At 40.1% G+C, this 25,014-nt stretch overlaps 1 protein-coding gene across 7 annotated transcripts in view; it reads left to right on the forward strand.

The window, feature by feature from the left end:
• Phtf2 (putative homeodomain transcription factor 2) overlaps window positions 1-25,014 on the forward strand; it is a 114,189-nt gene that overhangs the window by 21,091 nt on the left and 68,084 nt on the right. For all 7 annotated transcript variants that reach the window (XR_004771609.1, XR_004771610.1, XR_004771611.1 and 4 more), the window contains exon 2: window positions 9,949-10,028. Coding sequence is in view for 3 of the 7 variants with exons in the window: in XM_027393456.2 (XP_027249257.1) it covers window positions 9,984-10,028 (45 nt within the window). In the remaining 4 variants the exon portion in view is untranslated. The remainder of the gene's footprint in view (window positions 1-9,948; window positions 10,029-25,014) is intronic.

The raw sequence follows: 25,014 nt of genomic DNA on the forward strand, positions 1-25,014 counted from the left end.
GTTACAATATTTTCACATCAGATTTTAATTTACAGCTTTGTAGTTGCTGTTTGGTAGCTTTAATTTGTAACAAGAATGAAAACTGTGTCTTTCACTTCCTTCTGTCAAAAATAACGGAAGTTAAAAGCACAGCTGCTGCTAATTTATAATTCTGTCTTAGGATGTTTACACTTTTTAGTTGTGTCGGTGGCATAAAATATTGAGTTTATTTATTGAAAAAAAAAAAAAGGTTTCAAAAAGTAAATACAGATGGTTTGGAGAGGTACCTCTCACCCCGGGCAGAGCCTCAGCCTTAACACAGTGTGGTGTGCATACCTATAATCCCAGCATCTGAAGCAGGAGGCCCAGCAGAAGCTCAAGGTCATCTTCACTGCATATTAAATTGGACAGCAGCCTGGAGCGTGAGACCTGTCCCACAAACACAAGTGACAAAGCCCAAGCCGTCAGTCTAGGAGGAAATGGATGAGGGAAGAAAAGTGAAGTATATGGAAAGGCTCTGGTTGTAGGGTCATATGCTGGGAGCCAGACCAAGGAAATTCATTAAGATCTCAGTGGAACAGTCAAGGAGAGGTTTTGAGATGATGTCGCATAGAAACCCTGCACCTCAGCAGAGTCCCAGCACTGCTGTTTTGAACAGCATTCTAAATAAAGGGTAGAGCCAGAGCTGTTGGTGGCAGGCTAGCCTCCTGGATCCTGGTGCAGGATATTCAGTGACCCTCAGGAGTTGTCATACTGCTCTTTAGCTCTCTCTTTTATGTCTGGATTATAGAAAAGTGGACTAAAATCAGTAGGCAGTTCTCAGAATGAAGTTTGTGTTTGTGGTATGCATATTACAGAAACAAACATGGTCTAAGCTAAATGGGGCTGTCAAGTACTGTTTGAGAACCTATTGACTGACAGTAAATTCATCTCAGGATAGCACCCTCCACTGTAAATATTTTAAAAATGGGGAGGCAACTTTACACACATGATGCTGGAAAAATTTTCTTTGGCAACCATAGTATGCTGTGACTTCAGCAATAGGATTTTAGCATCTAGTTATTGTGGGCAACCAAGAGTAAATCAAAACAGTAGTATTTGTTGTTTTGGGGGTACTAAATGGGGGTGGAAGGGCTGTGGGGCTTCCCTTACTAATATTCATAGTCAGGTATCTCATGCCTGGCATTGAAATTTTAATTTAATAACTTATGTCTTCTAGGGCGAAGTGTTATCTACCCATTCGGGGTACTTGTGTTCAAACTCCTTAAAAAAGCCCTATTTTTAAATTAGGTTACAAAGTAGTGGGTTTTCCTACATCCGTTGGGGAATATTATTTTAAGGTGTGTGGCTTTTGTTTATGCTGCATTTGTTTAACTCTGTGAAGCTGTGTTGCTGTGCCTGTCTAAAACACCTGATGGTCTAATAGAGAGCTGATTGGCCAATAGCAAGCAGGAGCAAGGATAGGCAGGGCTGGCAGGCAGGGAACCAGGAGGAGCAACCAGAGAACAAGGGGAGGAGGACACCAGGGCCAGCCATCCACCCAGCCATGTGGAGTAAGAAGAACATTAATATATAATTCCAGAGGCAGAAGGTAGAGTGCTTAATTTAAGCCAAACTAAAGCCAGGTATTCATAACGAATATTAAGACTCCATGTGTGATTTATTTGGGAGCTGGGTTGTGGGTCCCCCCAAAACAAAGGACTAAAACATTACACTACATGCATCCTTACTTTTTTTCAGTTGTCATTGGTGTGTAGGAAGGCTGGTGGGTTTTCTGTGTTAAATTTGTATCTTGCCATGTTGCAGAAATTGCCGTCAGTTCTAACAGTTTCTCATGGAGTCTTCAGGGTCTCTTTATCTGTAGAATCATGTCATCTACAAACAAATGTTTTTGCTTCTCTTCCTATTTGTATCTCTTTATTTGCATAAGTGGTATTTTTATTCAAGCTAAGACTTCCAATACTACACCAAGTAAAATTGGAGAAACTGGACACTCTTGTTTTATTCCTGATGCTGGAAAGTCAACACCCACTTGTTTTCTCCCGCTTATTTGTTTAGAATAACTTTTCATCCTTTACCCTAAGATAGTGTGTTGTTGGTTTGTGTGTTTTGTGGTGAGGTGTGTTTCTTGGAGGCAACAAATAGATGGTTCCTTTTTGATCCAGTTCTTTATGTCTTTTGATTGGGAAATTGAGACCACTAGATTTAGAGTTACTGTTGAAAGATGTGTATTGGTTCTTGCCATTTTGTTAATTTTGTAGTTATTTTTTTCTTGTCTTGCTTAACTATTAATCTCATGTGGTTTATTCTTTTCTCTGGTTTCATGGATAGATTTGTTTTCCATCTCAGTTTGAAGGATTCCTTCGAGTATGTTCTGTAGAGCTGACTTAGTGGTCATAAATTCCTTTAGTCTTATTTCTGTCATGGAAAGCTTTTCCTTTTCCTTTAGTCATGACAGCTAGCTGTGCTGGAGGAGCTCTGTGATGGCGTTGTTTTCTCTCTTGCTGCCTGCAGTGTACCATTTGCTTTGTGTATTTATTATGTTAGTGATAATATGGTGAGGGAGATTCTTTTCTGGTCTTGTCTGTTGCTGTGAACTAAATGCTTCCTGTATGTGGAGTAATATCTCTTCCTAACTCTGGAAAGTTTTCTGTTACAATTCTTTTTTAAATGCTTTCTTTACCTTTAGAAATGGATTCTCCTATGCCTATATATAGATTCACTTTTCAGAGTGTCACATATATCTTGGACTGGTACTGTTTAATTTTACCTGTGTCTGCTTCCTCTACCTTGTCTTCAAGTGCAGATATTCTGTCCTTTTCTTGATCTATTCTATTAGTGAAACTTGCCAGGGTTTTTTGTTTGTTTGTTTGTTTTTTCTCATTCTATTTTCATTTCCAGCAAAGATTCTTTTCAGTATTGATGTCTTTATTAAATTCTTTCATATCTTGCAACACCTGTTTTGTTTTTTGTTTTTTTTTTTTTTTTCTAATTGTATTCCCTTGAATTTTTACAAGGTGTGAAAGAAACTCAGTCAAGGCTTATTTTCTTCTTGGACTTATTTGAATGTACTTTAAATAATTATTTCAAATTTCTTGTCTAGGATTGTATTTAACTCACCCTCACTAGATTTAAAAATTGATAAAATTTTGGGGGGAGGGGGTGTTTTGAGACAGGGTTTCTCTGTAGCCTTGGCTGCCCTGGAACTCACTTTGTAGACCAGGCTGGTCTCAAACTTACAGAGATCTGCTTGCCCCTGCCTCTTGAGTGCTGGGACTAAAGGTGTGCACCACCACTGCTACCTGGCAGTAATTGTTTTTAGGTATTAGTTTTCTTGGCTTTTTCCTGTTTCTCTGTGTTAGAATTACATATTTAATGTTTTCTTTGCTTGACGCTCTCCCACCCCCCTTCAGTTGGTATTTGCAATGTTCATGTGTGACTGTGATGTGGTAGAGTTGAGTATGCAGTTTCGAAAAGTTCTTCAGGCCAAGAGCTGTGGGGGTCTGGTGTAATCTCTGAAGGCTTCTCGATGAGGGATTAAATGTGAAGGCCACTACAGCTGCTTCATGTTAGCAGGGGGCAGACAACAGAGGTCCCTTTGACTCAGTAACTGCTGGAGGATAAACATGGAGCACCCGCAGACCTCAGTGGATAAAATGAGGAGTGGGAGAGACAAATACAGGCCAGGTAAGGGTTAGGTATATGAGGAAGCTGATGCTGAAGGATCCGGGAACCCAGTTTCAGGGGACTGCATTCCAAAATTAAATTTTAGAGGTCAAGGCATGTACAAGAAACAACTTACAAGTCCAGAAATAGTGAGGCTGTAGAAGTTATTGGCTCTTGAAAGCCTCTCTGCCCACAGCACCACATAGAGCCCGCTAGAGTCACAGGAATCTGAGAACTTCACCTTTCAATTCAGCACAGTTGTGCAAGAATTTACTCCATAAGCTCCTTCCTTCTCCCTCCCCTCCCCTCCCCTCCCCTGCCCTCCCTTCCCCTCCTTTCCCCTCTTCTCCCCTCCCCTCCCCTCCCCTTCCTCTTCCCTCCTCTTCCGCCCCTCCATTTCCATTCTTGGATGCATGTATCATGGTGGGTTTGCTTTCATTTGTGCATTCTCAGGTTTTTAGGACTGCTTACACTCTTTAAGGTAGGCTTCACCGCGTCTCAGGCACTTCCTTCATGTCTTTCTCACATTTTTGTCTTCTGGTTTTGCTTCTTGATTAGAACCTTCCTTGGCCTTAGCAGTCTCTAAAATCTGGGCACTCTAACAGTATCCTTTCCTATCTACTTTATGTACCCAGAGTTCCTCTTTTCAAAGTTATTGAATACTTCTACATCTCTCCACTTTTAATGTGATCTGGTTATCTAAAATCAGAGTATACTAAGTAAACAACTCTAGGTTGTTTATCCAGGCATTTTGATGATGATGCATGGTTAGTAATTTTTGATCTTTAGATAAAAATCAAGTGTAAATAAGAGATTGAATGTATGGAATACATGGAATACTTATTTAGGTAATCTGTCTTTTTTCCTTTTGGTTTTTGAGACAGTGTTACTCTGTGTAACCCTGGCTGTCCTATAATTCACTCTGTAGACCACTCTGACTCACAGATATCCTCCTATCTCTGCCTCCCAAATGCTGGGATTAAAGTTGTGTACCACCACTGCCCAGCCTAGTTAATGTTTCTGTTGGTGACAATAAGATCATATGTATATTTGAGTCAAGCTTGGTTGGCTGATAGTAAAACTTTGTTGTGGGTAAATAAGGCAGTTAAGCCATTTAATTGGATCATACTTTAGATATAACTGAGTTCTCCAAGTACCACATCAATCAAAACACAAAATACTTAATCACATACTGTAATTGGGTATTTGAAGGACTTTCAAGGCCTTTAAAACAAATCAAAAAGAATACGAAGAAACTAGTAGGGTTTTTTGAGATTATGCTGAATTTAAAGGAACCTTGAAATAGAAAAAGTTAACTTTGAAAGACATTCAGAGTGGTTTATTATGCCCATCTGGAAGTTCTACATAGTTACTAATAATAAGATTGCAGCTGTTGGGTTGGAGAGATGGTCAGCAGTTAAGAGCAATGACAACTTTTTCAGAGACTCTGAGTGCAGTTCCCAGCGCTAGCTCTACATGACAGCTTACAGCTGTCTGTAACTCCAGTTCTAGGGATTCCAGCACCCTCTTCTGGCACTGAATGCACACGGTACATGTCCTAGCTAAGAATTCTGTGCTGTGAAGACACAGTGACCACGGCATACTTACAAACAGAAGAGGATAAACATTTCATTGGGATGGTTCCCGTACAGTTTCAGGGGCTCAGCACATTATCATTGTGGCAGGGAACAGGCAGGCAGGCAGGCGTGGTACTGGAGTTGCAGCTGAGAGTCCTACATCTTGCAGGCAACAGGAAATCAACTGAGACACTGAGTGGTATCCTAAGTATAGGAAACCTCAAAACCTGCCCTCACAGTTAATATACTTCTTCCAACAAGGCCACACCCACTCCAGTGAAGCCACACCTCCTAGTAGTGCCACTGGCTCTGATGTTATGGGGGCCAATTACAATTCAAACTACCACAGTGCACATGTAGACAAAATACTCACATACATTCAATGAATAAATAATTTAAAACTCTTGGATGTTAAAGTTACTTTTGTTTGTTTGTGTTTTGTTTTTTTCCTTCAAGACAGGGTTTTGGCTTTCTTGGAACTTCTCTCTTTATAGACCAGGCTGGTCTCAACTCACAGAAATCCACCTGCCTTCCTTGTAATGGGATTAAAGGAGTGTGTCACAATGCTGTCTCAGATTTAATAGTGCAAGTGTTTTTGTTAATCCAAGCTCATACTTGCTGTGATTTTTTTTTCTTACAGTGGTTATTATCCTCTACTTCAAAATGCACTGATTATGCATTGGTTCCATGTAGGAAATTTTAAAAATCAAACATTACTTGTATGACCATCAAAATAGAGAAAGGATAGCTGTTTAGATCATATTTTAAAATTTCATTTTCTATGCTAACATTGAAGCAGTTCTTAGCATACATTTCTTTTAATGTCTTCATTCTAGATGAAACAAAAACTAATGAAATTGTAACAACTTATAGACCACATACTCCTTCAGTCGGAGCATATTTCATTTCTTTTCCCCTAGCCTCAGTATCAATATGAAGAAGTGTATTTGACCCTTAGCATTTGTTAGCACTTTAGGAGGTAACTGGTACATTTAGCAGGCAGAAGTGGAGTTAGACTAGGCTTGGGAGGGTTGTCATTTTGATTGGATCTTGTAGGTCTACAGATATTCTGTATTGGTTGGTTGAGTTATATGTCAGTAGATCAACCATATTTATTATATCTCTTAATGTTAAAAGGTGTGCTTTTGTGTTTGTGTGCACCTTGGAGAGGTATAGGAGTTAGTTTCGATTCTTGTCCTTAAGTTCATTTGTGATGGAGCTTTGGTTGGTAACTTCTAAATTTCTTTATAAGTCTTAATGTTATTAGTCAAAAAGCTGATACATCGGCCAGGCGGTGGTGGAGCACGCCTTTAATCCCAGCACTCGGGAGGCAGAGGCAGGATCTCTGAGTTCGAGACTAGCCTGGTCTATAAGAGCTAGTTCCAGGATAGCCTCCAAAGCCACAGAGAAGCCCTATCTCTAACTGCCCCCAAAAACTGATACAGCAGTGGTCCTAGACGGGGAGGGGGGGAGGGGGGAAGGGGGGGAGAGATATCCAAAGACCCTTTCAGAGGGGTCACATATCAGATATCCTGTAAAAGGCTTTGGACTTTTCTCAGCAAATTTAGGGATGGGGATGGGGGGGGGGTCGTAGGTAGATAAGTACATACAAAAAAAGTATAAATGTAATAGAAACACAGAACATAGATTTAAAAATCTTGAATGAAGGGATGAGGGGGACATTTGGAGAAAGTAGGAGGACCCCTTGTGAAGTTCTGTTGTGGGAAGAGGAAATGGTAATTTTGGCACTGAGGCAGAAGAGTATGGAAAGCGTGATATGGTTGATAGGAGATGGGAGGACTGTGCGGTGTTGTTGGTTAATAGGTCAGAGTTCTAATGTAGTTAGGAATTTTATTCTGTAACCAGACACGAGTGATAAAGGTTATTAGAACATGCAGTAACAATTAGATCACAGGGCCTGAGCAGGTTTACATGAAACTGTCCTGAGAACACATTTCATCTGGGCTGGAGAGATGACTTGGGTTAAGAGCACTGCCCATTCTTCCAGAGGTCCTGAGTTCAGTTCCTAGCAACCACATGGTGTCTCCCAACCATCTGTAATGTACTCTGGTGTCCTCTTCCGGACTGCAGGAATACATGCAGGCAGAGCACTGTATACATAATAAATAAATAATATTAAAAAAACACATTTCATCTAATAGTTTGTGTCATGTTAAATTCACATAGTGTTTTTAGATATGGTAGTGAAATAATTCACAGAAGCTCATACATGATTGGTGCTGTGGTTTGTTTAGTTTGTTGTTTTATGGAACATAGGGCTAGATCTGGTGAGAAGCTTAGGTGAGTAGCTGATACATCGGCCAGGCGGTGGTGGCGCACGCCTTTAACTTGGTAACTGAAGAGCAGACAGGTGTTAGTGACATTTGGGCTAAAAACAGATCTGTACAAAGAATATTCCCCCTGGCCATTGGTTTGTCTCCCATCTACATCCTCTACAGGAGTGACAATAATAGGTGCCCAGTGAGATGCAGGGAAGTTAAGTTGAGTCAAGGACCTGTATGGCTGTGTGGTTTTCGTTTTAGTTGTACTTCCTCATCATTATGAACAGAGACATGAAACTTCATTTTTATCGGTTCAGGTGAGCTTTATTTTGGAAGAAGTAAAAGATGATCTATGAAGAGCACAGAATGGGAATAAAAAGCACATGCAAAGTGTTAGGTGTAACTAATTTGTTCTCTGAGCCCAATGAGTAGAATGCTAGAACATGAATAGGTTTAAGAATAATGAGGCACCTGGCGTAGGTGGCACATGCCTTTAATTCTGGCACTCGGGAGACAGAGGCAGGCAGATCTCTGTGAGTTTGAGGCCAGCCTGGTTTGGAGTGAGTTCCAGGACAGGCTCCAAAGCTACAGAGGAACCCTGTCTTGAAAAACAAAACAAAAGACAATAATGAGGGAAATACATTGTTATATATAATATTTCATAGAGATTTGAAGCATAGAGAGTAGTTAAAATCTGGCTTTTAAAAACAGATCTGTACAAAGAATATTCCCCCTGGCCATTGTTGTATTGATAGTAAAAGTGCCCTTCATCCTAACCCTTCTCTAGTCACCATCTCTGCATGCTAACCTTTGGCACCGTAAATGTGGTGATTTAACCAATAAAGGAAATTTTCAGATATTTCAATTCACTTATACTCTCTATAGTAAAGTTGAAATGTCCTACACAGCTAGCCCTATACCTTTAAAGTCAGATTTTATTCTTATTGTAATACCCATCCTTGTAGCTGATTAAAAAAGATTTGGCAGACTAGAGAAATGACCCAGATGATACTGTAGTTGCCACACAGCATGAGGAGCTTCGAACAGCCCAACACCTCTGTTAATGCTGGCTGTGGAAGAGTGCTTCTGTAGCACCAGTGCTTGGGGCATGGAGACATGAGATCCCTGAAGGTGGTTGCCAGTTGGTGAGCTCCAGGTTCAAGGACAGACACTGTTTCAAAAACAAAGTGGAGAGGTTGAAGAAATGACTCAGTGCTTAGGAGCACTTGTCCGGGGTTTGACTCTCAGCATGGACATGATGACTTACAACAGTCTTTAACTTCCAATTCTGCAGGCCTCACATTTGAACTAACAATTTTCTTATATTTGAATCCTGACATGTTCAAGAAGCCTGCGTGCTCCCAAAAATGGCATGTAACATTTGTGATGTTTAGTTTATCTTGGCAAACTAGCATTTCCCCAGCTGCAGACCTGCATGTAGTAGGATGGGCTTTGTAGGGTGCTTTCCTCCCTTGATTCCCCTGAAGTCCTGGTGGTCTTTGGGAATGCTAGTTTGTAATGAGTGTGCTGCCCAGAGTCTGGTTTCCTTAATACAAATCAGTGGTGGCGTCTTCAGTGGCGGTGTCTTATGACCAGCAAAGTATGTTGGTGTTAACTGCTGTCAGTCTGAAAATCATTGTGGGGCCATGAAACTGTCTGCTTCCATGAATATAAGAAAGAAAGATGGGTTTAAAAAAAAAAAAAAAAAAAAGCTGGGCGGTGGTGGCATATGCCTTTAATCCCAGCACTGGTTGTTCTCTGTGATTTTGAAGACATCCTGGTCTACAGAATGAGTTTCAGGACAGCCAGGGCTACACAGAGAAACCCTGTCTTGAAAAAACAAACAAAACAAAACAAAACAAAAAGGTAAATTTCTCAGTATCTACAAACTGTGATATCTGACATGTTCTTAATGTGTATTATTTCTGTGTAATTAACCCTAATATTGTCTTAACATTTAATGTGCTTGTCTTCTTGATTTTGTTCATTATAAAAATCTATGATTCAGTATTCAGTCATTTCTCCCAAGCCATGTGTTAGCAACAGTACTTGATACCAGCTCCTTGATAGGAGGTAGGGAAAAACTGACCTGTTACTTTGTGAGTGAATTGGTTTCTATTATTATACTAGTTATAAGGATTAAATTTCCAGTATATAGTCGGCAATATTCTTGAAATTTATTTAAAAGATTCATTTTGTCTTATGTAACAGTTCATTTTCTAAGAATATGTAATTACTATATTCATCCCAAAGGAACTTTTTTATTATGACAACTGGTTTCAGTTACTTGAGAGAACTTGCTGCTAAAACAGGAGTGAGGAAGGGCGTTATCTAAGTACAATCAGACAGCCTCACTTTGCAAATAACCAGGGTGCTGTGTGTGCATGTTGTTGGATTCCTGCACAGTGGAAATAAAGTCCTTTGCATGTTTTCTCTCTGTACAGCTTAAAATGACGAATGTGTAATCTCAGTGGAATAAATGGCGTCCAGAGTTACAGATGCTATAGTCTGGTATCAAAAGAAGGTGAGTTGATGGTCAAAGCTTTTCTTCTCTTTTAAGCATTTGAATCCTACAAATCGGTGTGTATTTCATACTGTCAGTCTAACCGGATATGACCTAAAGTAAAGACTAAGTAGGTTTGGGGGATTTTAAGTGGAAGAGGAAGATTGTGTTATTGTGATTTTCATTTTCCTTAAGTAAATTAGAAAAATAGGGCCTAAAACAGTGTCCTCTAATTTTTACTTTAAGATTTCAAAGTAGCTAGATTAATCACTGCCAGTTAGGATCTGTGTCACTTCTCCGGATTATATGTATAAGTAGAATTATACAAAAATATTCCAAGTTTTGTTGTTATTTTATAATAATCATTAGATTGTCATAACTTAGCTTTTGCAAAAAGTCTCACAGCCTTTTTTCCTTTTTTGTTTTTGGTGTTTGTGGTGAATTATATTTGTTGTTACACATTCAAACATTTCTTTTGGTTCCTGGGAATACCCATTATTGAACCCATGGCTTTGTACTTATAAGGCAAATTTTCAACCTTTTTCTATGTAATGGAAACCAGGCAACTTATCTTCTAAATTGATGATGTGATAAATCATTTTTAAGAGTCAAATCTGAGAATATAGTCTGTTTGGGTGTGTTATTTGTTTCTTGGTAAAATCTATCACAGATATACAGATTTATAATGTCATGTTTTCTGTACAGTGTTCTTAATTGGAGGTATTGACGTTGACATAAAAATTGGTTCACTCCTGGATCTGCTTTGCTTTCGCCTTACTTTTAAAGTTCTAATCACTTTAAATGTAAAATTCTCAAAGAAACTAGAAATAAAAAAATTCAATAAATCCACATATGCATATTCACACACACATAAGACATGGGTACTTTAAGATGTACTAAATATTGAGTCAGTCGTGGTGGCTCACACCTTTGATCAGCACTTGGGAAGCAGAGGCAGGTGGATCTCGTTGAGTGCACTGCCAGCCAGGTCTACAGAGCAAGTTCCAGTCTGCCACGGTGACACAGCAAACACAAATATTTATAGTTTTTTTTTTTTTTTTTTTTTAGGTTTTCTAAGTTGTACTTATTGAAGTAATATTTTCTAAACATTTTCTCTAGGTGGATTTTTATGTGGAGCCTTTCAAATTTCACTGAGGTTTGTTTATGGAACATACTTGTCTGAATGAACTTTTTTGGCATCCTCCCATACATAGAACAGATTGCTCTTGTCTGATGATAATTCGTTTAGATGTGTAGACATGGACAACTTAAACATTCTCTAGCACAGTTGTCACAAATTATACTAGCAAATTTAATTACAGGTTTTCCATGTGGGAATGCCAGAACAAATTGACTTTTAAATTTAGTTTTCCTCCTCCTCCTCCTCCTCCACCTCCTCCACCTCCTCCTCCTCCTCCTTTTTGTTTTGGTGGCTTTGGAGGCTGCCCTGGAACTAGCTCTTGTAGACCAGGCTGGTCTCGAACTCACAGAGATCCGCCTGCCTCTGCCTCCTGAGTGCTGACATTAAAGGCATGCACCACCACCACCTGGCTTAAATTTAGTGTTCTTAAAGAAGAACACATGTACACTTTTAGAGATTATTGCTTTAAGGCTTATTACAAAAAATAAGTAAAACGGAGCCCCTAGTCCTCTAGTACCTTGTCCCTGTTTACTGAGTTGCTCAGTTCTGTTCCCTGGAGGCAGTCATTTTTAATACTTTTATAGCTCACTGGCTTTGAAACCAAAGTGTGCCATTCCTTAATCATGATCGGGGTTTCAGGAGGGATTGCAAGTGCCGTTTATGCGATTTTAGTTTTCATAATTATTTTTGGAGGATATTGCCTCTTGTGGGTAGCATGTAAATAAGCAACACCACATAGCACTCTAAATTAGGATTATATAAAGGGCTAGGTAACAAATATTTTAGCTTTTGAAGTCTGTAAAGTTTTTATGACAGTTACTCTGCTAGGTCATTATTGCATAAAAGTAGACATAAGACAGCGTCGGTAGTTGGTGTGGCTTTGCTTGCCTTCTCGTAAGACATTTACTTTGCAAAACCTTCTGGAGTTGATCCATAGACTGTGCTGGATGGCATCACATAGCACGGATGGCATCACATAGCACATGATGCAGTAGTGCCTGTTAAATAATACTGTCCACCTTGTCTTTTCTTAGTCATTTTATTGCAGTGTTACTTGTTAATTTATGACTATGATAAATGGGGTTTTTTGTTTTGTATTAAAATAAGCTCTCCCTCAGTAGTTTACTGTTGGCTAATGACTAAAAGTTCTGATTAAACGTGTTCATTATTTACATGATTGTGTGTGTGTGTGTGTGTGTAGGGAGGGAGTTGTAATTGTGCCCTATAATAGACTATAATAATATTTCCAGTGTGTATGACTTATTTTTTGGCTTGGTTTTTTAAATTCTGTTTTGAAGCCTCAGATGAAGCTGTAACAGTTTTTGTTGTGGTTTTTCACATTTATGTTTTGTTTTTCTTTTCTTTCTTTTTTTTTTTTTTTTTTTTTTTGCTTCCTTGGGGAATGACTTTCCTAGAATTGTGTGTGTAGTCCTGCAGGATGCTTTCTAGTGTTTCTAGTGTTGTGTGGGTAGAGTATAGCTTGAGAGTTCCCCTCACAGGTCTTTGTTCAGACAGATTTGCTTTTGAAATGAAAGCCTATTAAAAGTGCTGTAGTACTTCAGAAACCTCAAGAACTTGATGCTTGTGATGATTTGAACATAGACAATTACTTCTTTGAGCTCCAGTTAGCACTTTTTTAGATTGACCAGATAATGATTCTCAGCATATTTTCAATCGTAAGTCCCTCTGAAATGGTGAATAAAGCTAAGAATACATTGGAAAAATGTATGTAGTATTTATACATTTGAAGTAGCACATTTGATTTGGAATTCTGCTTTATGTGTACTGGATTATATAACTTAGACATTTAGTATTTTAACAGTTTGCTTTTCTGACAGTAAGTAGGATACTTACATTGGTATCAGCATGGTTGCCTCACTTCCTTGGATGCTTGGTTGTACACTCATCTTAGAGGCACTCTTCCCTCATGGAAAATGGTGCCACTTGCATGTTTTTGTTTGAGTACTGCAGATTAATTAACTACAAAGGCTGTTACTCAGCTCATGAATTGTTTTGAACTTGAACTCTAGTATCAGATGTGAAATTTCCAGAAGGAAATTAAACAAGATATTTTAAACTATTATAAATGTTTACAGAAACCTATGTGAGGGGTCTTTATGCATGGTTTACTCTGGTATTTTAAAATTCTTTACAATCTGGTTTTAACCTTCATTTAATGTCATATAGTCATTATAATCATGAACAATTTGAAAGTTCTTATTGTTAAAAATAGTTTTTAGTTATCTTGTAGGAACAGCTTAAACCACACCAATGACAACAGGAGAGAAGCCAGACAGTTTCAGTTTCGGGTTAATAATATACAATTGAATGTTATAAAAATACTTTCGTATTTATACTTCTATTTCTGAAGTGAGAGACTTATCTTTGGGAAGGAATCTTAAATATCAAGCCAAAATTAATTGACATACTGAGTATTACTTTTAAAAGACCTAATGGTAATAAGTGGTAGTTTCAGAGAAAATGACCCCTGTAGGCTCAGAGGGAATGACACTCCTGGCGATGTGACCTTGTTGAGTGGGTGTGGCTTGTTGGAGTAAATATATTACTGGGAGTAGACTTTGATGTCTGAGAAGCTTAAGCCTGCCTAGTGGCTCACTGTCTCTTCAAATTCCCAGCTCCTCCTCCAGCGCCATGTCTGCCTTCATGCCACCATGCTTCCCACTATGACGATAATGGACTGAACCTCTGAACTATAAGCCAGCCCCAAGTAAATGGTTTCCTTTAGAAGACTTGTCACATTTGTGGTGTCTCTTCACAGCAATAGAGACCCTAACTAAGACAATAAAGTTCTATGAATATACAGGTCAAGTTAGAGAAAATAAAGTTGTTTTCAGGAGATAAATGTATAAAAGAAGGTTGATGAACAAATACCCCCTAAATTAATAGCAAAGAAAAACACTACTAACTAGCATTATAAACAGGTAATATTGGGGAACTAAAGACCTGAGAAGAACAGTGGCCAACAATAAAACATGCTTGAAATTTTGTGTTTTTTTTCTTAAAGGTTTATTTTTATGTATTCATATATGTCTTTGTTTTTACATGTGCATGCTCTTGTCCGTGTATGTATTGCACATGTGGTGTCCATGAAGGCCTGAAGTGGTCATTGGACCCCATGTATGTAATTTAGAGTTACTTGATGTGTGTGCTGGGAACCCAACTTGGGTTCTTCTACAAGTTCAGTGTACACTTTTAACTGCTAAGTTATCTCTCTAGTCCCACAGATGAATGGTCTATGGCTTCTAATGTTAGTCAAGAGTGGGATTCATTTATTAACAAATAACTGTCCTAAGTTACATGCACCTGATTGATAACTGGTGTTAATTATAAACAGTTGGGAACTTTAAACCCTCTACTTTGTTAGTTAAGTCAAGATATGTGAATATGCCTTGCATGTGAATGGGTGCCTATGGAAGTACAAGTACAGGGCGATTCCGAATGGTAACTTGCACAGTGTCACACATACAGATGATTAATATTAAGTCTCTTTCCCCAAACTATTGCTGTTATTTATATGATCTTTCTTGTGTCAGTTAAGATTCTTTTTTGCAAAATGAATACAACACAAACTATTTTAAGAGGGGGAAATTGTATTGGTGTAAAAGCTAAAACATGCAGAGTTAGGCTTACCTCAGTGTTGACTGAATCCCAACTCCAGAGCACCACCAGATGTGTGTGCCTGCTTCCTTTTCCTGCTCAGCTTCTCTAGAGTGAGTGTTTCTTTACCACACAGAACATAAGTGTGTTATGGGGGCCAACCTGGAGGCCCCTCTGGACTCTTTTTTTCCTCTGGGAAGAAAGGGTATATGTAGGACTTGGATACATTGGGTTTTCAACTCACAACTTTTCTCACTACTGGAAGAGCTTCAGCTGTAGATAATTTCATGTCCATAGTCCCTTGACAACAAGAGGAAGGGTAACTAAAGTCCAGGAGGAGACAAACCTCAGTTACTTTAAACTGATTGATGGCATTCGATTTCCCTGCCAAAGATTGCTTTAGATCAGGGCATATGTGTTAGGGGATATGCCCTCACACTGTGAACCCCGAGTTTGCATTCCCATTAATTAAATACAATTAACCTTAGATCAGGAGGCTTTGTTAGCAACACTTGACAGAAAGAGCATCAGAGGGCATCTGGAAGAGATGGAGAGACACAGGAAGTGGTAGGGAGGGATTTGGAGTGGCAGAAATTTTATTTGGTGGGAGAGGAAGGATGCTCTCTTTGGGAGATACCAGCAAGGAGAGGGCTAGCTAGCAGGTTTTCACCCCAGCCTTTGAATCTCCAGTTTTAGTTAGAAATAGAATGCTATTTAGTTAAAGCTAACTTTAGTGGCAGTGGCAGAGCCATTGCCTGTGGGAACAGAATTCCCACCAGGTTGAGGCCTGAGTGACCGTGCCACTGCCAGAGAAACAATTTGAGAACTGCTGGCTGAAATAGCAATAGATTAAGGAGCAGCCATTGAGTCAAAATTAAAACAGCAACGTGTATCAATTTTGGCTAATAAAACATGAAGGAAGCCTGTAACATGGAAAAATAAATGACCCAGAGACAGATACTGGGTTCAAGCTGAAGATTAGGGAAGCAAAGCAGCTGGCCACAAGCTCTCACCTCTAGCTCAGGCTGAAATGGCTGATCTATGCATGAGCTCTTCACCAAGCCTCAGACTGCTGCCTCTTCTCAGTGTGGCTGGAGAATGAATGCCTCTCTGAGACCTTGCTTTTGTCTTATATACTTCCCTACTGGGATTAAAGGTTTGAGCTATAATTCTTTTTTAGACTGATCTGGGTGGCCTTGAGTCACAGAGATCTGTCTGTCTCTTAACTCTGAGCTCTAAGAGTAAAGGTGTGTACCACCACCTCCTAGCTTCTGGCTGCTGGGTTTAAAGGTGTGTGCCTGGCTTTTATGGCTTGTGTCTGGCTTTGCTTTCTGATTCCTCAGTCAGGCTTTACTAAATCATAAATAATATTTTAGTACAGAAGCTTTCTAGGGAAAGGCTTCCATTTCTTATGAAGAAAACCAGCAGCAGTAATAATAGTAAAACACACATGTACCAAGTGCTTCAAAGTGATTTACATATGTAAGCTAAGTAAATGAAATGGAGGATGTCTCATCTTTGGACTTTTTTGGATAAAATTCTGCTGTCACAAGCTTTTTATAGTGACCTTGTTCCCATAGGAATTTGCTAACAAATTAAGAGCAGCTGATTTGAATAGTAAAGAGAAATGGCATTTTTCAGGCCTGTAGTCTGTAGAATTGACTCCAAAAGTATCCTACTTTTGATCTCCACTTTGTCTAAAAGAGTAAGTTAATTTTTAAATTTTATATTATTGTTTATTAGGATACCTTACTGTGCACCCATGACTGGCATGGAACTTGCTATGTAGATTAGGGTGATTTACAGATCCGCCTGCCTCTGCCTCCTGAGTGCTGGGATTAAAGGCGTGTGCCACCACCCTGCTGAGCTATCAGACTTAAAACTGTTAGCTTCTGGTGGTATGTAAAAAGGAATTGAAGTATCTTGCACTACTCAGCAGTTTCTCTAATGACCAACCGTGTCTGTGTTATGCATGACCCTTCCATTGGCAGAGAGTTGGGAATGTGGCTAAGGCAACAGGTCCCAGTCCAGATGCTCAGTAACCCAAGCTAGTATACAAAGAGTCTTTTGCTTCTTTTGACAAGGAAGTAGTAGTTACAGCCTCTGTAGAACAGCCTCTGAAATGTCTGCATGGTTTGGGTTAGCTTGCATAACTTGTCTGAAATGTGCTCTTTCTGCATATAAAGGGATTGCAATGCCGTCTTTTGTATTTATAGATGAACTGGTGGTAGCATAGTGCCAGACATGCTGCCTCTTCTACAAAGCTTGTCTGTAGGGACAGTAACATGTCTGTTAGAGGCTGGCTACAGGTGTGCCTGACCTGATGGGCGTGGTCAAGATGAGGTCAGGATGATGTGTGAGGGGTTCTTAAGGGACAGCAAAGTACATGGGAGCCCTTTTCTCTCTGGCCTCCCTGCCTTGCTGCTCCTGACACACTCTGGCTTGCGTTTGACTGGTGTTTTTCTAATAAAGAATATCTTTATCCCAAGCTCCTTTTATTTCTTAATACTCGCCTCTCCTGTTGTCATGAGTAATTCTTCATACTGATCAGTATAGTCAGGGAAATTGCTCTCCCTGAATTGCTGGGGTCTTGTTGGATGGCTTAAGATTCTCATGAAGCTAAAAATGATCGTTCCTTGTGAATGAGAACACTAAAATATCAGGCTTCTAATACCCAATATTAGAAGAGTGGGCATTGAGTTGTTGTTTGCTCCATAACGGTTACACAGCAAAGTCATGATTAAATGTCATTTTAAAACCTCAACTTTGTCTGTTTTAGTTACTGGTCATGACTGTCCAAAAATATGACTTGTGTTATCAGAAATAGTTTAGTTTACCTAATTGCTATAATATTTGCCTTTTCACTTAGGTTTTTTTTTTTTTTTTGTCTATTTTTGTCCAAGTTCTTGATTTTTATCCACGTGCACCAATTTAGGTATCCCTAGCCTAAATAATTTGGGTTTTAGCTTTATTTATGAGGAAAACATAAGATCAGTCAGTTGACTTTGAGATGTCTGGTTCCTAGTGCACTGTAGATGTGGGCTGAAATGCTGAGCACAATCACAACTGTGATCAACCCAAGTTCAGATCTGCTGTCTCATTCTGGAGAGCATTTTTAAAGATGGTGGATGTGGCAGCATACCCTGAGAACCCATTCTGTTTATTTCTTTGTATTTTTGTGGGGTAAGGTATGTACCCTAGTGTGGCATCAGAGGACAGTCTCTGGGAGTCTGTGCTTTCCTTCCTTGGAGAAGGAATCCAGGTCATGGACCATAGGGCCACCTTGCTGATCCCCAAAAAGACTTCATGTAATTCACTGTTTAATTGAGAGTTCTTAAAGGTAACTTCTATTGTAAGGGTCTGGTTTGTGTATGTGTGCGTTCGTGTGTGTATCTGTGTGTGTACACTGACTTTGACAGCAGTTTTGGTGGTGATGGTGGTAGTGATCATGAAATTACCAGCGGTACTTGCATGTACCATTTCTCCCAGAGACCACCTCTCTCTCTCTGTTTATTGCCATAAGAAGTACATGTAAAATAATGCTTAACAGGGTGGACCTCATGGCTGCTTGTAGAGGCTGCACTAGTGGGTGGTATTCTGAGAAGGCCCAAGTACACCATCCCAGTAAAGCACTGATTGTACCTCCTCCCTCTGTAGTGTTGCTCTGGGAACCCACCTTCCTTGAGGGGTGATCCCTTATGCAGGTCCCTGATCTGCTCAACTGCAAGGTTAAAGATTTCTTCGCCTTGACCAGAAGTTTTCCCTTATTGGGCCTTTACTGCTGTTGTACCATTTTGTATTAATCTCAAGCAAAATTCATTTAAGAATGTGCGTGCGTGCGTGCGTGCGTGCGTGCGTACATGCGTGCGTGCGTGCGTGCGTGCGTGCGTGCGTGTGTGTTTGTTTTGACAGGAAGCCTAGATGTGGTGGGGTGACTGGCCAGACTTAGACAGATTTCTTTTCTCTACTTTCCTTTCCTTTCCTTTCTTTTCCTTTCCTTTCCTTTCCTTTCCTTTCCTTTCCTTTCCTTTCCTTTCCTTTCCTTTCCTTTCTCTTTTCTTTTCTTTTCTTTCTTATTGGTTTTTCGAAACAGGGTTTCTCTGTGGCTTTGGAGGCTGCGCTGGAACTGTTTTATTTATTTAATTCACATTTTTTTCATTTATTTTACATACTGGCCGAAGTTTCCCCTCCCTCTTCTCCTCCCAGCCCCCCTTCCCATCTTCGCCCTCCCCATCCACCCCTCCCCCCATGGGCCTTAGACATCTTAAAGGGTGTACTACCATGCCTGTTTTTTAGTGTGGTTTCTGAGGATCCAGTGCAGGTCCTCATTGTTTCCAAGGCAAGTACTTTAATGACTGAGCTATTGTCCCAGCCACCATTTAACTTTTTAAAATGGAACTCAAGTCAGCAACTCAATCATTTTTATTTTTTTTATTTTATTTATTTATTTATTTATTTTGGTTTTTTGAGACAGGGTTTCTCTGTGGCTTTGGAGCCTGTCCTGGAACTAGCTCTTGTAGACCAGGCTGGTCTCGAACTCACAGAGATCTGCCTGCCTCTGCCTCCCAAATGCTGGGATAAAAGGCATGTGCCACCACTGCCAGGCCTCAATCATTTTTAAAATCAAACATTCTAACTCAGCCCAATCCAAAGATACACTAATTTAATACGTACTGAGAGATGATGATAGGAAAATGTCAGAAGCTTTTGTTTTCAGAAATTAGAGCATTGTGTTTCCATAAAGAGCAGAAAACTGCTTGTTTAGTGAAAACACTGTAGTTCATAACAAATAGTTGTGAGCAGCAGGACAACATAAACAGCATATTGCATGTGTGTTCAGAACCAAGGCTGCAGTGAAGTTGTGCATGCAGGAACACCTGGCTACATTGTTTGTTTGATTGTGAGTTAAGTCCTGGCTGTTGTGTATTCTGTTGCCACTGTTTTGTGACAAGGAGCTGGGCTCCATGGATTGGTTTTGTTGGCCACACTCTTCCTTTCCTTCCTCCTGCTGTGTGCCTGAGGTGAGCACACTCCTTTTTGAGAGTACCTTATGCTAGATTCTTTTCACTAAAGAGTCAAACTTAGAGCGGAGATGTGCACTGGGAGTTACCCTTTCTAGCTCATTATGGTAGCACATGCCTATAGTCTCAACACACTGCAGGCTGAGACAAGAAGACTCCTCCAAATTCCAGGCCATCCCAGGCTATGAAGGTCAAGACTTGTGTGGGCTGCCTAATGTGACCTGGCCTTTAAAAAAAATAACATCATTAACAAAACCAAACAAACCCCCAAGTCCAAACAACAACAAAATGTTACTCCGGGTATGTGTACTTTACAGATAAAAAATGGAAAGATTGAAAGATTAGGAAATTGATTTTCTTGCCTTTTAACAGATCCACTCTAGAGATTTTTGTCAACATGAATTACAGACCTTTTCTTTTTGAACTAGTAGTTCCTGCACTTGATGCACATAGCAACGCTCATGGGTAAAGAAAGTGGGGGAAAAAAAACAAAAAAACAAACCCTGAGCTATATTCCCCAGCAGTAGTAGCCTTTTGGGAGCATTTCCAGAGTCGGGCATATGTTTTACTCCTCAGTCTGCAGATCCTGGGTTAGGAGAAAATATTAATAAAAGATGTAAATTTTTCTTTTAAGTCCTTTAAGGCATCATGTTCAGATTCATCTATACTGTGAAGTATTAAAGATTTACAGCAGTATTGTTTTCAAGATGGCCTCAGCCCAGTCTCGCCTAGAACCTTGTTGTCATCTAGGATGGCCTCATACTAGAAGACGTGGTGCATCTATCCCTAAGTGCTAGGAGGACAGATGTGAGTATGTGCCATAAGCCCTGCTTTACTGTTTGTCTTATGCTTTTAAGGAATTTATCTGATTATTTAGATAAAGTCTTAGTGTCTAAGAACTAGGAATTCCTTCCTTTGTAGTATATAACTTTTTGATATGCTATAATCATACGCTCATGGTTTTTTAGGTGATAGTTACTTTATTAAAAAGAAGTACTCACCCTGTATTTGTCTTTCTGGTTTTGGGTTCCTCACTCAGGATGTTTTTTTCTAGTTCTGTCCATTTGCCTGCAAATTTTAGGATGTCACTGTTTCTTACTGCTGAGTAGTACTCCATTGTGTAAATATACCACATTTTCTTTATCCATTTTTAAGTTGAGGGGCATCTCCCTCATAAGTGGATACCAGACATAAAGCAAAAGATACCCAGCCTACAATCCATAACCCAGAGAAGCTAGAACCCTCATCCAGTAACAGATGGACACAGATGCAGAAATCTACAATTAACCAATGGGCCAAGCTCCAGGAGTACAATTGAAATGAGGGTGGAGTGATACTATGAACAAAGGAGTCAAGACCATGATGGGGAAACCCACAGAATCAGCTGACCCAAGCTAGTGAGAGATCAGTGACTCCAGTCTGACAAATGGGGAACCTGCGTAAGACCAAACTAGACTCCCTTAATATAGGTGACAGTGGTGTGACTGGGACTATATGGGCAGTGGGTCCAAGATCTAACTCTAATGCACAAACTGACTTAGTGGCCAGCCTGGTCTACAGAGCCAGTGCCAGGACAGGCTCCAAAGCAACAGAGAAAGCCTGTCTGGGAAAAAAAAACTCCATTCTATACGGAGAGATGCCTTGCTCAGCCTAGACACAGGGGTGTGTGGGGTGGAGAGATACCTTGGTCCTGCCTCAATGAGATGATGATGGAACAGACTTAGTAGACTTCCTAGGGGAGGCCTTACCCTCTGAGGAGCAGATGGGAAGTGGGGGGAACAGGAGGAGAGGAGAAGGGGGGGGTTACTCAGCAGGGCAGTGGTGGTGGGCGGCACCTTTAATCCTAGCACTGGGAAGCAGAGGCAAGTGGTTTTCTGAATTCAAGGCTAGCCTGGTCTACAGAGTGAGTTCCAGGTCAGCCAGGGCTACACAGAGAAAACCTGACCTGTTGAGAAAAAAAAAAAACCCAAAACAAAAGGTATTCGTTGGACAACAGCCATTGCCTAACAAGGTAGTTGCTTTCTCTGGAGTGAGACTATCCAAGAAATGGTCTAATTTGAATAAAGTTGTAGCTATTTAATAAATACAGACTCAAATAAAGAAAACAGAATTGAACTTATTTAATGAATACAGATTCCCTCCCCCCCAAGGAAAAGGAGAAGAATTAAGAAATGGTATGACTTGAATAGTTGAACTTTTTTTTTTTTTTTTTTTTTTTTTTTCCAGACAGGGTTTCTCTGTTGCTTTGGAGCCTGTCCTGGCACTGGCTCTGTAGACCAGGCTGGCCTTGAACTCACAGAGATCCGCCTTCCTCTGCCTCCCAAGTGCCGGGATTAAAGGCATGTGCCACCAACCAACGTCTGGCTCAATAGGTAAAACTTACAGTTATCTGTTTGAGGGGGAAAAAAATTCTGTGAGATACCAGAAAACTAGTATTAAATTTTTAAAATTCTCTGATGAATAAATTTAAAACAGAGACTTCAGTCAAGGAGAATTTGCCAGCTAAATTCTAGATATCTTGCAGTCAGTTTATCTTTAACCGTGGAAACAGACATAAAGGTGAAGTAATTTGGTAAACTACCAATTGACAGCCTAAAATTAGGCCAGCTTTGAAAAGGACTGGAACGGGACAAAAGCATTGACTGTTATAGTCCTAGGAAAAAAATGACATTTCTAAGTGCTGTTTAACAGGGTGACTTAAATGCTAAATTGCTTTCTGGATTGCCTGTGGTATTTATGCAAATAAAAGCTGTTGGTTCACTAACTGAGGATCTGATTACAGGGAATAAAACACTCATAGTGGACACTAAGTTTCCTGTTTGAGCCTTTGCACAGGGTGCAGGATTTACCTTGCCAGTGAAAAGTCTTGCTTTAGTTTACTTTCTTATTTTTGTTCTCTGTTCCCCTGTGATGAGGTAGAATTATAGATAAAGAGGCCAGATATATGCTAGGTGTGGTGGCACACATTTTTAATCCCAGCACTTGGCAGGTGGATATCTGAAGTCAAGGCCAGTCAGGGCTACAAGAAACCCTCTAGGGTTATGGGGGGGGGGGAGAATGTGTCATATAAACAAAATGGAATGTTATGCAGCCAGAAAGAAAAATGAAGTCATGACATTCCCATATGAAAACCATAATGCTAAATGAAATCATTCAGATTCAGACAGATACCATATTTTATTTTAAAGAATATGCATTTATATATAAAATACATGTTTTTATATAGGTTGTGAAGCTATTGATAGAAAGGGATCTTGAGAGTAGAGGAAGAGATCTCAGGAGAGTTGGGGAAGAGAGGGCAATGAAATACATGTAATAAGAAAACATGGGTTAGGACTGACTGGAGAAGAAAGGGAACCAACTAGAGGAGGGTACTAAATAAGAATAAATAATAAGGGATCAAATAAGAAGAGTTTAGTGTACATGTGTATAAGCATGCCATGATGAAATTAGTTATTTTTATGCTAACCCCCAAAATCAGAAGATAAAGTTAGACACACTTTGAAGGGAAACACTAAAGTTGTCTTTAGAAACTATTCTAGAATTCTAAAAAGCCAGATTTTGTCTTACTTTTCCAGTTTTCAAAATAATGGGTAGCAAGCTGTATTTTTTATTTATTTATTTATTAGTTCTAGTTAGGGAACAAGCTTGTTTCACATGTAAGTTCCTTCTCCCTCTCCCTCCCCTCACCCCCATCCCTCCTCCCCCACCCCCAGCCTACCCCCCACCCCATCCACCCACCACTCCCCAGGCAGGGTAGGGCCCTCAATGAGGGCTCTGCAACGTCCACCAAATCTTCCTGTGCTGGTCCTGGGCCCTTCCCCATGTGTTCAGGGCCAGAGTGTAACCCTTCATGTGGGATGGGCTCCCAAAGTTCCTTCTTGCACCAGGGAAAAATACTAATCCACCACCAGAGGCCTCCTTATTGACATCCATGTTCAGGGGTTCTGGATCAGTCTTGTACTGGCCTCCCCGACAGCATCTGGGGTCTATGTGCTCTCCCTTGTTCAGGCCAACTGTTCCTGTGGGTTTCTCCAACCTGGTACAGACCCCTTCGCTCTTCATTCCTCCCTCTCTTCAACTAAATTCCCGATTTCAGCTCAGTGTATATCTGTGGATGTCTGTCTCTGCTTCCATCAGCCACTGGATGAGGGCTCTAGGATGGCATAAAGAGAAATCATCAATCTCATTTTAGGGGAAGGGCTTTTAGGTTATCCTCTCCACCATTGCCTGGATTGTCAGATCGTGTCATCCTTGTAGGTCTCTGGAGATCTCCCTCGTTCCAGATCTCTTCTGGAACCTATAGTTCTGATATGGTATCTCTCATCCTACTCTCTCTCCTCTATTCTTTCCTCAACTCAATATTTCTGCCTCTCCATTTCCTCTCCTCTCCTCCTCTTCTCTTGCTCTTATTGTAGCAGCTCCCTCCCCCCTACCCTCATGCTCCCAGTTAGTTCAGGGGTTCATGCCACTTCCATTCCTGGGGACCATTTATCCCTGAGAGTCCTTCATATTTCCTAGTTTCTTTGGTGAAGAGGATTATAGGCTGGTAATCCTTTGCTCTATGTCTAAAATTCACATATGAGTGAGTGCATACCATGTTCAGGAATCATTCTCCTGTGCCAATTTGTTCAAGGGTAATTCCCACTTTCTCTTCTAGAAGATTCAGTGTGGCTGGATTTATGCTGAGATCTTTGATCCGTTTGCACTTAAGTTTTGTGCATGGTGACAGGTATGGATCTATCTGCAATTTTCTGCATGTCCGAATCCAATTGTGCCAGCACCATTTGTTGAAGATACGATCTTTTTTCCATTGTATATATTTAGCACCTTTGTCAAAAATAAGGTATTTGTAGGTACGTGGGTCAATATCAGGGTTTTCAATACGGTTCCATTGGTCTATCTGTCTATTTTTGTGCCAATACCAAGCTGTTTCAGAACTATGGCTCTATAGTAGAGCTTGAAGTCGGGGATGGTGATGCCTCCAGAAGATCTTTTATTGTAAAGAGTTGTTTTGGCTATCCTGGGTTTTTTATTTTTCCATATAAAGTTGAGTATTGTTCTTTCAATGTCTGTGAAAAACTGTGTTGGGATTTTGATGGGGATTGCATTGAATCTGTAGATTGCTTTTGGCAGGATTGCCATTTTTACTATGTTGATTCTACCTATCCAAGAGCATGGGAGATCTTTCCATTTTCTGGTATCTTCTTTAATTTCTTTCTTTAAA

The sequence above is a fragment of the Cricetulus griseus genome, assembly GCF_003668045.3.
Source record: "Cricetulus griseus strain 17A/GY chromosome 1 unlocalized genomic scaffold, alternate assembly CriGri-PICRH-1.0 chr1_0, whole genome shotgun sequence".
Taxonomy (NCBI): domain Eukaryota; kingdom Metazoa; phylum Chordata; class Mammalia; order Rodentia; family Cricetidae; genus Cricetulus; species Cricetulus griseus.